At 40.4% G+C, this 13,118-nt stretch overlaps 1 protein-coding gene across 1 annotated transcript; it reads right to left on the bottom strand.

Moving 5' to 3' along the window:
- Positions 1-1,143: 1,143 nt before the first annotated feature.
- On the bottom strand, positions 1,144-12,387 carry LOC139578325 (nuclear factor interleukin-3-regulated protein-like). The gene is made up of 2 exons (XM_071405758.1): positions 12,254-12,387; positions 1,144-3,037 (listed from the first exon to the last, which is right to left on the bottom strand). Exon 2 carries the CDS (start codon positions 2,929-2,931, stop codon positions 2,092-2,094), a length of 840 nt encoding a protein of 279 aa, XP_071261859.1. The 5' UTR covers positions 2,932-3,037; positions 12,254-12,387; the 3' UTR covers positions 1,144-2,091.
- Between the last annotated feature and the right edge of the window lie 731 nt (positions 12,388-13,118).

Raw genomic sequence — 13,118 nt, 5'->3', positions numbered from 1 at the left:
CTCAATCAGAGGCAGCTGTCATTCATTGTCTCTGATTGGGAACCATATTTAGGTAGCCTGTTTTCTGTTGGGGTTTGTGGGTGATTGTCTATGTGTAGTGTTTGTGTCAGCACTATTGTTATTTAGCGTCACGGTTGTCACTTTGTTGTTTTTGTAGTGTTCAGTTTCTTTCATTAAATAATGACGAACACTTACCTCGCTGCGTATTGGTCCTCCGATCCTTCTCGCCTCTCCTCGTCAGATGAGTATGACGAAGACAGCCGTGACACCTAGAGAGATAGAGATAGGCCCGTGGTATGCTACGACACAAACATGCATTTCTTTATGTTAGATGACTACTGTGTCTGCTATACAGATATACATGTAGCCATAATGAAGGAGGATTATTAGTTCATTTTCAATCCAAATATTTTGTATAAATGTAAGCATGATATTGTTAGATTATAGGAGTAACTCTGAAAGGCCTGATACAGTCTTCCTCACCTCAAGTTCAACTGTCGGAGTCAGTTGGAGTGCCGTGGCACACTGCCTTCATATCATAGGCCTGCAGTAGCAATAGCTTGATAATAATAGCCACACCATACCAAACATTCACAAGCCTGTCTAAACTTTAATAGGATAATATCAAAAGTAAGTCAGGCCATTGTTTATTTGGAAAATACGAGCAGAAGAGCGAATGAAAACCAAGGAAAAAAACGCACTCCCCTCCCCTTTGCTCCCCAAAAAACCACACAACCCTCCCCAAAGCTTAAAAAAAAGTTTGTCAACCCTCCCCTATTTTGGACCAACCAGTAAATTTCGACCTATCCCTTAGAAAACATGTCACAGATGGCCCATCTCTCCACCTCAAAGTTTATGAAGTACATTTGAAATGCTGGCAGGCAGAGCAGACAAAAATAATATGTCTGTAACCACAACCCAAAAACACACTCCTCACCAGGGTTGTTGCCAGGGTCTGAATTTTAGTGCAGTCTTGAGAACAGCAAAAACAAGCATAAATTACCCCAGCATTTATCACATTGGTTGCTGTAGCTTCACCCACCTCAGTCTCTCTGAAAACACATAGCTATTAGCTATACAATTAGCCGCTACACACTAACTCAGCACCGGGAGTAAAAATATAATTTAATACATGAGGGATCTGTTAGCAGAAAAGTATTTTATTAACAAAGGTAAACAATTAAGTTTGCTTTACAGAACACATTTTTTCTTCAGTTTTACAGCCAATTTCCTGCAATTCTACACATTTTGCCATGACTTTTGCCAGGTTAATATGATATCTGAGTGAGAGTGACTAACAAAATCAATAGGGGCTCTGTGGAGGTCAGGGCAGCTTGCGTTTCCGATTGGTAATTCGGCCATGATTACTACAAGTTTAGATAGCTGGCTAGACTAACTAGACTAATTGACCAATCTAAAAATATTTAACTGACGTGGGTTAATTGAGTGACTGTCAGTGAGTGACATATACCAAGAGGAAAACTGCTGCAACAAAGTTTTGAAATTGCACCTTGTATGTTGTACTATTCTAACACAACAGTAAGTTGAGACCCCGACAGATTTTTTAAATGTATTATTATTTATATATATATATATTTTTAAATGACAGCGGTTTGGAGCTCGGCGTCCTCATGTGTAGCTACGGCCCTGCTCCTCACTCTAGAGAGGCACTGAACCACAGTGCTATCTTGCTCTACCAGCCAGCCAGCCAGCCAGCCAACCAACAAAACCTAAACATTACCCACACAGCAACGTAAACACTTAATTCGATAAAAAAAAAAAAAGATAAATTCCATCCAACCCCCCGGAGTCCCTCAGTACTATCAAACATAGCTTCATCCCAAAGTCCAGCTGGTTCAGCATGCTTTCCAGTAAAGTATATTACATTGTATTTAATCCAGTTAACTTGGGCAGTAAAGAAGCAAAACCTGAGAAGCAACAACTTTCAGAAAATCAATCAAAAGACAAATGTCTGTTTTAAGTTGGACATAGTCCTTTACTGTAAATTTGGTGTCAATGTTACAGCGCTAAGAGCATGGATCCTTCATGTTCTCAGTGCTGTGGTTGGTCTGCTCTGTGCCATGTGGTCAGTCAGTCAGATACATAGAGCGGGAGCGGGGGGGAGGCCCTGTCTCTGACATCCCTGTGGACAGTAGGAGCTCTGAGGGCCTTCAGCCTCAGCTTGTGCGGTAATGCAGCACTGGAGGAGGCTGCTGGGACCTGCTGTTCCCCCTCCTCATCTGAACCCCCTCTCCTAGGGGTGGGCCTCAGGAGGGAAACGCCCGGCCAGGACAATAGGGGAGAGGGGAGTAGCGGGGGCAGGAGAAGGGAGGATGAGTTTGCAGGGTGGACAACACCAGGAATTTCTAAGAAGTATGGATAGGCCCTTCTAGTTGGTAGAGCATGTGGATTGATCATGCCAGGAGCAAGTTGTCCAGTCAGGACAGGGGGTAGGTGGTGGTAATTTGGCAAAGTAGAGGGGTCTCTGTAGCTGGGCCTCCTACCCCAGTAGACGTCCTTGTCCAGGGGCTGGGTTGGGCTGCTGGGTGGCGGAGAATGAGGGCTGTGGGTATGGGCATGGTGGAGCCGTAGCAGGCTGTTCTGGTGGGCAGCATAGCCCACAGGGCTCACCAGGCCAAAGTGGAGTTTGAGGGCCAGCAGTTCTGTGTTCAACCGGGCGTTCTCTTTGTTCATGGCCGCCAGGCGGCTCTCCAGCACATAATCGTTTACCCTCCTCTTCTCCCTGGAGCGCTTGGCCGCCTCGTTGTTCTTGCGACGCTTCTCCCAGTAGGTGACGTCCTTCTTCTCCTCTGGAATGAACTCTCTCTTGCGCCTCAGGCCCTTGGGTGTCAGCGCCCCCTCTAGGGAGGCTGTATGACCATCCTCCACTGTCTCCGTGCTCCCATTTGGAGATACTGACATGGGCTCCATCTGGCCTCAGTATAGAAAGTAGGATGGCTATTTCTTGGTTGGGCAGATAAAAGGAGGATAAGTAAGTTCTCGTGCACTTCTGTCAGGTAGCTGTCTAGGATTTCACCTGTGAAGGGAAGGTTTATTATTAGTTATTTGCAAAATCCTATGATTAGGCTATACATTTACACATTTCTGCTATACAGTCTGGGTCACAGATCAGAACATTTATTAATTTCTGTGTTTGAGCATTGAAATCTTTGAATGACATGGTGTTGTAGAGCCACAAACACACTCATATCCCACTGTCTAACCGGATATACAGGCTGAATAAAGCAGTGGTGTATATGGTGGAAGGGCAGAGAGGAGGAGTTGTCTGAGGTGTAGCCATCCCCTCAAATGTGACTAAAATAATGTAACACGTTTTGCTCTTAATGTCTGAAAGACGTGTACATTTAACGTGTGATTCATCTCGTATACACAGAGACCAGACAGTATGCATGGCCTGCACGTTAAAATGCTCATGTTGGAGAGTTGGTATGATATAGTATACGTATATATAAGTATATATAGTCTAGTCTTTGCTGTGCCAGCTTTTATGTCAATCACACAACCAACTTCTAGATTTGACACAGGAACATCTCTGGACCTGTCTCTTCCTTCAACTTGACTAATAAACTCATATTGTTTTCCTAGATTACTATTACTTTTTTACTACCACTATTTCGTCTGACAGAACAGGCAAGTCAAGTGGTTGAGAGTTACGATCACACTCAATCTGCTTGATGCAGATCAGGCTCGTTTTAGAAACAAGGAAAGTTTTGGTTTCACAATTCTGCTCTCTCCCTCTCTCACACTCTTTTTTTCTGTGTCTCTGTGTGTCTCTGTGTGTCTCTCTCTCTCTCTCTCTCTCTCTCTCTCTCTCTCTCTCTCTCTCTCTCTCTCTCTCTCTCTCTCTCTCTCTCTCTCTCTCTCTCTCTCTCACACCGTCTTCTTTTTTTGATGGTGCACTGACTTGCCCACCCCTTCACAAGCAGCTACTGTGAAGGGGTGCTCATCTCAGGCTCCATATCCTCTACCTCCCTTTCATCTTCTATCCCCTCTGTATGAGATAAGAGGTTAGGTGCATGGGCCCTAGCCACAGCACAAGCTGTGCTGAAAAATAGAAACCCTAATACAACCCTAATAAAAGGCTCTCCTGAACCATTACATGCTTATTTGTAGGAAGAAGCCACTGCTCCAAAACCGCCATAAAAAAGCCAGACGACGGTTGCAACTGCACATGGGGACAAAAATCGTATTTTTTGGAGAAATGTTCTCTGGTCTGATGAAACAAAAATAGAACTGTTTGTCCATAATGATCATCGTTATGTTTGGAGGAAAAAGGGGAGGCTTGCAAGCTGAAGAACACCATCCCAACTGTGAAGCACGTGGGTGGCAGCATCATGTTGTGGGGGTGCTTTGCTGCAGGAGGGACTGGGGCACTTCACAAAATAGATGGCATCATGAGGAAGTCAAATGATGTGGATATATTGAAGCAACATCTCAAGACATCAGTCAGGAAGTTAAAGCTTGGTCGCAAATGTGTCTTCTAAATGGACAATGACCCCAAGCATACTTCCAAAGTTGTGGCAAAATGGCTTAAGGACAACAAAGTCAAGGTATTGGAGTGGCCATCACAAAACTCTGACCTCAATCCTATAGAAAATGTGTGGGCAGAACTGAAAAAGCGTGTGCGGACAAGGAGGCCTACAAACCTGACTCAGTTACACCAGCTCTGTCAGGAGGAATGGGCCAAAATTCACCCAATTTATTGTGGGAAGCTTGTGGAAGGCTACCCGAAACGCTTGACCCAAGTTTAACCATTTAAAGGCAATGCTACCAAATACTAATTGAGTGTATGCAAACTTCTGACCCACTGGGCATGTGATGAAAGAAATCAAATCTGAAATAAATCATTATCTCTACTATTATTCTGACATTTCACATTCTTAAAATAAAGTGGTGATCCTAACTGACCTAAGACAGGGAATTTGTACTAGGATTAAATGTCAGGAATTGTGAAAAACTGAGTTTAAATGTATGTGGCTAAGGTGTATGTAAACTTCCGACTTCAACTGAAGCTCTAGTCCATAAGTCAGTATAGACAAGATTATAGACAAGGTTATAGACAAGGTTATAGACAAGACCATAGACAAGACCATTGACAAGGTTATAGACAACGTTATAGACAAGGTTATAGACAAGACCATTGACAAGGTTATAGACAAGGTTATAGATGTATTTATAGACAAGGTTATACACATATTTATAGGCAAGGTTATAGACAAGGTTATAGACAAGGTTATAGACAGGGTTATAGACAAGGTTATAGACAAGGTTATAGACAGGGTTATAGACATGGTTATAGACAAGGTTATAGACAGGGTTATAGACAAGGTTATAGACAGGGTTATAGACAAGGCCATAGACAAGGTTATAGACAAGATTATAGACAAGGTTATGAACAGGGTTATAGACAAGGTTATAGACAAGGTTATAGACGGGGTTATAGACAGGGTTATTGACAGCGTTGTGGATAAGGTTATTGACCTTGGGGCTCCCGAGTGGTGCAGCGGTCTAAGGCACTGCATCTCAGTGTTAGAGGCATCACTACAGACCCTGGTTCGAATCCAGGCTGTATCACAACCGGCCGTGATTGGGAGTCCCATAGGGCAGCGCACATTTGACCCTGCGTCATAGTGTTTGGCCGGGGTAGGACGTCATTGTAAATAATAATTTGTTCTTAACTGACTTGCCTAGTTAAATAAAGGTTAAATAATAAATAAATATAAAATAGACAAGGTTATAGACAGGTTTATAGACAAGGTTATAGACAGGGTTATAGACATGGTTATAGACAATGTTATAGACAGGGTTATAGACATGGTTATAGACAAGGTTATAGACATGGTTATAGACAGGGTTATAGACATGGTAATAGACAAGGTTATAGACAAGGTTATAGACAACGTTATAGACAGGGTTATAGACATGGTTATAGACAGGGTTATAGACAGGGTTATAGACATGGTTATAGACAGGGTTATAGACAGGGTCATAGACATGGTTATAGACAGGGTTATAGACAGGGTTATAGACAAGGTTATAGACAGGGTTATAGACATGGTTATAGACAATGTTATAGACAGGGTTATAGACATGGTTATAGACAAGGTTATAGACATGGTTATAGACAGGGTTATAGACATGGTTATAGACAGGGTTATAGACATGGTAATAGACAAGGTTATAGACAAGGTTATAGACAATGTTATAGACAGGGTTATAGACATGGTTATAGACAAGGTCATAGACAGGGTTATAGACAAGGTTATAGACATGGTTATAGACAGGGTTATAGACATGGTTATAGACAGGGTTATAGACATGGTAATAGACAAGGTTATAGACAAGGTTATAGACAAGGTTATAGACAGGGTTATAGACATGGTTATAGACAGGGTTATAGACAGGGTTATAGACAAGGTTATAGACAGGGTTTTAGACAGGGTTATAGACAGGGTTATAGACAATGTTATAGACAACGTTATAGACAGAGTTATAGACAGGGTTATAGACAAGGTTATAGACAAGGTTATAGACAGAGTTATAGACAAGGTTATAGACAGGGTTATAGACAGGGTTATAGACAATGTTATAGACAACGTTATAGACAAGGTTATAGACAGGGTTATAGACAAGGTTATAGACAAGGTTATAGACAGGGTTATAGACAACGTTATAGACATGGTTATAGACAGGGTTATAGACAAGGTTATAGACAGGGTTATAGACAGGGTTATAGACAAGGTTATAGACAGGGTTATAGACAATGTTATAGACAACGTTATAGACAAGGTTATAGACAAGGTTATAGACAGGGTTATAGACAAGGTTATAGACAGGGTTATAGACAAGGTTATAGACAATGTTATAGACAACGTTATAGACATGGTTATAGACAGGGTTATAGACAAGGTTATAGACAGGGTTATAGACAAGGTTATAGACAGGGTTATAGACAATGTTATAGACAACGTTATAGACAAGGTTATAGACAAGGTTATAGACAAGGTTATAGACAGGGTTATAGACAGGGTTATAGACAAGGTTAGCAGGGACAAGGTTATAGACAAGGTTATAGACAAGGTTATAGACAAGGTTAGCAGGGACAAGGTTATAGACAACGTTATAGACAAGGTTAGCAGGGACAAGGTTATAGACAGGGTTATAGACAAGGTTATAGACAAGGTTATAGACAAGGTTAGCAGGGACAAGGTTATAGACAGGGTTATAGACAAGGTTATAGACAAGGTTATAGACAAGGTTAGCAGGGACAAGGTTATAGACAGGGTTATAGACAAGGTTATAGACAAGGTTATAGACAAGGTTAGCAGGGACAAGGTTATAGACAGGGTTATAGACAAGGTTATAGACAGGGTTATAGACAAGGTTAGCAGGGACAAGGTCATAGACAGGGTTATAGACAAGGTTATAGACAGGGTTATAGACAAGGTTATAGACAAGGTTAGCAGGGACAAGGTTATAGACAAGGTTATAGACAAGGTTAGCAGGGACAAGGTCATAGACAGGGTTATAGACAAGGTTATAGACAATGTTATAGACAAGGTTAGCAGGGACAAGGTTATAGACAAGGTTAGCAGGGACAAGGTTATAGACAAGGTTAGCAGGGACAAGGTTATAGACAGGGTTATAGACAAGGTTATAGACAAGGTTAGCAGGGACAAGGTTATAGACAGGGTTATAGACATGGTTATAGACAAGGTTATAGACAGGGTTATAGACAGGGTTATAGACAAGATTAGCAGGGACAAGGTTATAGACAGGGTTATAGACATGGTTATAGACAAGGTTATAGACAGGGTTATAGACAGGGTTATAGACAAGGTTATAGACAAGGTTAGCAGGGACAAGGTCATAGACAGGGTTATAGACAGGGTTATAGACAAGGTTTGCAGGGACAAGGTTATCAGGGACAAGGTAATGTCCTAGTGGTGTGTTGCAAACAAGATAGCTTGTAAATGTGAAATAGACAAAAATACACTAGAGATTTACACTACATTTATTTGCCAGTTATGTAACATGAGACCAACAATTATGTCATTTGAGCTTAGTGTAAGTCATACGATTTGGAGATATGAGGCCTTGAGGGAAAGGCATGTATTCAACTTCGTATGGCTTGTGCTGCTCTGCTCTCACTGTACCCTGGGACGAAGCTCAGTAAAATGTCAGTGTAAAAGGAAGTAAGCTACCGATTTGGGGATTTACTCTCTCAGATTTAAAATGTTGTAAACATACCAGCAATGACTGTGCCCTTGGGTGAGACCACTTACTCATCATACCTTTGATCAAATGTCTGATCACAATCACAACTGTAGGTAATACAGTGTGTCCATTCTAAACTGCTATAATCACACTGGCAGCCACACGTCTGTGTTGTACAAAATTCCCCAAAGGTTGTCATGTCTATGAAGGTAAACATTTTGCTCTGAGAGATAAAAATAACAATGATTTGTTAATAACCATGGGTCTGAGGGATGTTCCCACCTCACTCCCTTTTAGGGTTGCCAAGATACCAGTATCATGATACTCAGAAGTATCATGGCACGCAAACCAAACATGATAATTATTATTATTATGAAGCGGACTACATTTCTTGGGGAAAATCATTGTAATATTGAAAACATACAAACAGCCTTATGTTGTCATTCAGAGTCAAATTTGCAAATTTTCCTAACTATAGCACACACTATTTAACAAAAAGCAGGTTTTTAAAGAGTTAAGTCTTCTTTGTGTTTTACTTTTTTTTCATGGAAGGTCAAGTATAATAGTATTGTGATACTGGTATAGTGAGAGCCCTATTGCCTTTGACCAAGGTTTCAGCCTTTGGCTAATTAATATGATGAGTATATTGAGTCTTTTTAACTGCACATGCACACATGGGACACGCTCTCTTTATTGTCTCCATTTGTCAGATGTGTGCGTACTGGTAGCGAAGTCAGGTGCAGAAGAGCAGAGATTTGTGAACAGGCGCACACTTTATTTAGGCAAAAGTGCAAAACGCGCAAAACAGTCACAAGAATTATGTTTAACAATAAACATCTTTGTGAAAAAATAACACGGAAAAAACAAGCCAGTCTGGCGCGTCAACAAAACACACGTAACACAAACAATGATGGGGAACAGAGGAATAAATACATGTAGATTGATTGGGGAATGAAAACCAGGTGTGCAGGGAACAAGACAAAACAAATGGATACATGAAAAATGGAGCGGCGATGGCTAGAAAGCCGGTGATGTCGACTGCCGAACGCCGAACGAACAAGGAGAGGAGCCGACTTCGGTGGAAGTCGTGACACCATTAGGCAACATTACTGCTTCTTACCAGGCAAAATGTACAATCAGATATTACACCTCTTGTTGACCGCTGTACTTAACACTTCATAGATGCACTGCAAAATACGTTTTCGCACAGGATTTTGCACACGAACCAGTGCTGTATAAAGTGCATAAACATAACTATTATAGCTTTTTACCTCAACTTATAGTGAAATATCCTGCATGTTCTCGTTTTTATGAATACTTTGCGAGAAGTTTCACTGTCTGTCCTATTAGATTTATTATGTAGATCTTTGTCTGAAGCAATTTCACAACAACAATTAAATATTATGAAAGCTAACAATATTGAAAAGGAGTTTAAAAATGGAAATGTTGCATGTACGAGAACCCCAGAAAATACAACTCTGAGAATTTTACTATTCATGTAGATCACAGTAGACCGACGTTGTTGCGCGTTGCTGATACTTACTATTTGAAGTGGCAGTCAGAGCAAAGGACATAAACATTTACCCAAAGACTGAGATGAGAGACAGAGATTAGTGCTCTGCCTTGTGGTGGAGAGTACACGCGTTTAGAGGTCAAAATACCTATATATAGTCTACCCACTCCCCTACACCAGATATAGCTGGACTTCTCAACGTTTCCCTTGCAGTTGTACCTTCTCTTTACATTGTTGTATGAGAAGCTAGAATAATTGCAGGCCATAATAATTTCTTAATGCACATCTTCATCAATTGATAACTAGAAGCAACCAATCTGTTTATGGGGTGTACAATACACATCCAGACCATTTTAAACCTCATTGACATTGCTGCTGTACTGTTGCACAGTATTTCAAGCGGTGCTACATATTTACAGCCTGGTGCTAGAGGTGCTGGATGTAGAGCAGCTCTGTGTCTGGATGGCAGAGTGGCCTAAATGGGTACAAACTGGAAAAACTTGCCCCAACCCTTCCGTAAAAAGATTGCAGTCAGAGTGCAACATAACAGCAGTATACTGAAAATACTGCTTCCTTAATAACCGTTTTTTTTTACTGCAGTAAGTTTGCAGTGTAACTGCAGTTAAAGTGCAGTATAACTGCAGTTTTACTGCAGTTTCAAAACCTCAATCTTTTTTGTAAGGGAACAGTAAGTTGGAGGACATTTGTCAGGGGTCAAGGGCTGAGAACTAGCAAGAGGAGAGCAGTGATGATGTGTACAGCATTAGCGATTAGGGAAGCTTGCCAGCACAGGACTGCAGCAGAGAGAGTTGCTCAGCTTCCTGAACAGTCCTCTCCAGAGACGAGAACCTCAATGCTAGAGTTCTGCACCTGCTTCTTATTGACATGCTTATTATAGACCCTGCTTTTTAGTAAGAAACTCTCAAACTTCTTCTTTTGACACCTATCTGTTTTTACAGCAGCAGTCACAGCACCCGTTGGTCTGTTGTTGTTTCCTTCCTTGCTTTGTGAAGTACTTGAGTCTCTCTCCCTGGTTCCTAATAGGAAACCATTGGTTAACCTCCTGACTTTTGCTGTTTATGTTTTCAGCGAACTGTCACGGTGGCAATGATAGAAAATATCCAGTACCTCTTAAATTCTCCATGGAATATTGCCTTCATTACAAGCATGCTTTTCAGTTAACGCATATATTCTTCAAAAAATAACATATCAAATCAGTTAGGATCTTTCTTGCATTGTATGTGTCGATAAGAAAAGTACTTTTTTATTAATAACACTTTAATTGACTCTTATTTATTAGCTCGTCACCAGAAGAAGAAGAACAACAACAACGAGTTCCATTATGAATTTTCTGGTTGTTCTACCTTCTACAAGCTTTATACAGTATGTAGGGAGAAGTAACTAAGCCTTTAACTCTACAAAGTTTATACCATTTTCAACAGGGAATAAAATAGAAGATAATATCCGTCTGATACCCTTTTTACAATTATACATTTTCACCCTCTTATATATATCTTGCCATCTTTATGTAATACATGTATCACTAGCCACTTTAAACTACGCCACTTTATGTTTATATACCCTACATTACTCATCTCATATGTATATACTGTACTCTATACCATCTACTGCATCTTGCCTATGCCGTTCTGTACCATCACTCATTCATATATCTTTATGCACATATTATTTTCCCTTTACACTTGTGTGTATAAGGTAGTAGTTGTGGAATTGTTAGGTTAGATTACTCGTTGGTTATTACTGCATTGTCGGAACTAGAAGCACAAGCATTTCGCTACACTTGCATTAACATCTGTTAACCATGTGTATGTGACTAATAAAATTTGATTTGATTTGATTTATAGAACAATAATCGGTCAATTAAAAACATTTGTCATTGCTGTAATCACTTTTACTATGTAAATGTAGAAAGGTCTTACAGGTCCTACACTACCTGACTACATTTCACATTTCTCCTAGTTTACACTTATGCAACACATATGCAATAAATAGCATTATTGTATTGGTTTTTGTATGTTGTACAAATGTATTCTAAATAAGTTAAAGAAAGATGTTAATTTGTTTAAAAAACTAGCTCCTATCCAGTGTCAACATTTTATAAAATGTGTGATCTTTTTTGAATGGGGAAGTCACCTCATTTAAAATATACCCAGATCTGAGATACCATATCTAAAATAGACTTGCTATGATAACACACTCCAAAAATCTGAAAACCAGAATACTGTACATCAAGAGTAACTTTTCAAGTCTGAAAATATTAGTTACGAATTCAAAAGTGTAGTAATATTCTCTGATGACTGCTGCAAGCTGAGACTTGAGAGTTAGATCAGACGGCAGAGCATGACTCTAAAAAATGACATATTGTACCCAATCAACTCCTTGATATTTACCTCACTCTCTCTGTTGCTGTATACGTCATATGTGAAGGGAACTTTAATTTAGTTGGGTGAAAATTAGGTGAAAATGAACACAGGATCTTACCTTCTGCTGCCAGACAACTATATTCCAGTGAGTCCACCACTGATGCAACATGACAATGACCTCACTCAAAGTGCCACCGCCCACCCATTGCGTTTCTGTGAGAAACAGACGGCAACTTACAGAACTGTATAATCATCCTTCCACTGTAACTCAACTGAAGTTCACCTACAGTAATGTGGCTATGACCACCAATACTATGTGTGACATGTCACAACCTTTTGTTTTCTCACTCTTAGTGCATTAAGTCTGTCTGCCTGTTTTTCTTTCCACCCCTGCACCATCGAGCCTAGCCCATCTCTTGTGTTCTGTGTGTCTGTATCCCCCTCAGTCCCCCTCAGTCCCCCTCAGTGTAAAGTTCGAGGCTTACGCATGTTATCATCTGGGAGATGTGTTTGATCAGAGAGAGCCTGGAAGGGTCAGCCTTTAGATCTGATGATACCTGGCTTACCGTGTCCTTCCCAGAAACATCAAATATTTGTTTCTCTCTTTCTAGCCCTTAACCATCACTATGTATTCTATGCGGTGATAAAGCAATTTACTTTAAGATGCATAAAGTCCCTCATATGACCTCAAGTTTCCCACAAATGTTCAATAAAAATGTCTGTCCTTTTGTCATGTTAGGAATGACATACAGTACTTCTTTATCCACTAGGTTAAACACTGGAAAGTGGAATCTCTGAAAACGTTCTATTTCTTTATTATAAAATATTGTGTTGCAAATTTGAAATCAAGATCCAATTGGGAAATTCCAGTGCAATGGCAAAACATCATAGACCTAGTGTGTCACCACACTTTTTAATTCTCCAGCATCAACAGTTAGGCTACATTTGTTCACAACTGTCACAAGCTTTCTAGTTTGTTAATA

Source organism: Salvelinus alpinus, chromosome 6, assembly GCF_045679555.1.
Source record: "Salvelinus alpinus chromosome 6, SLU_Salpinus.1, whole genome shotgun sequence".
Classification (NCBI taxonomy): Eukaryota; Metazoa; Chordata; class Actinopteri; order Salmoniformes; family Salmonidae; genus Salvelinus; species Salvelinus alpinus.
The sequence above is the reverse complement of the archived record's forward strand: the minus strand, read 5'-3'. Positions and strand labels throughout refer to the sequence as shown.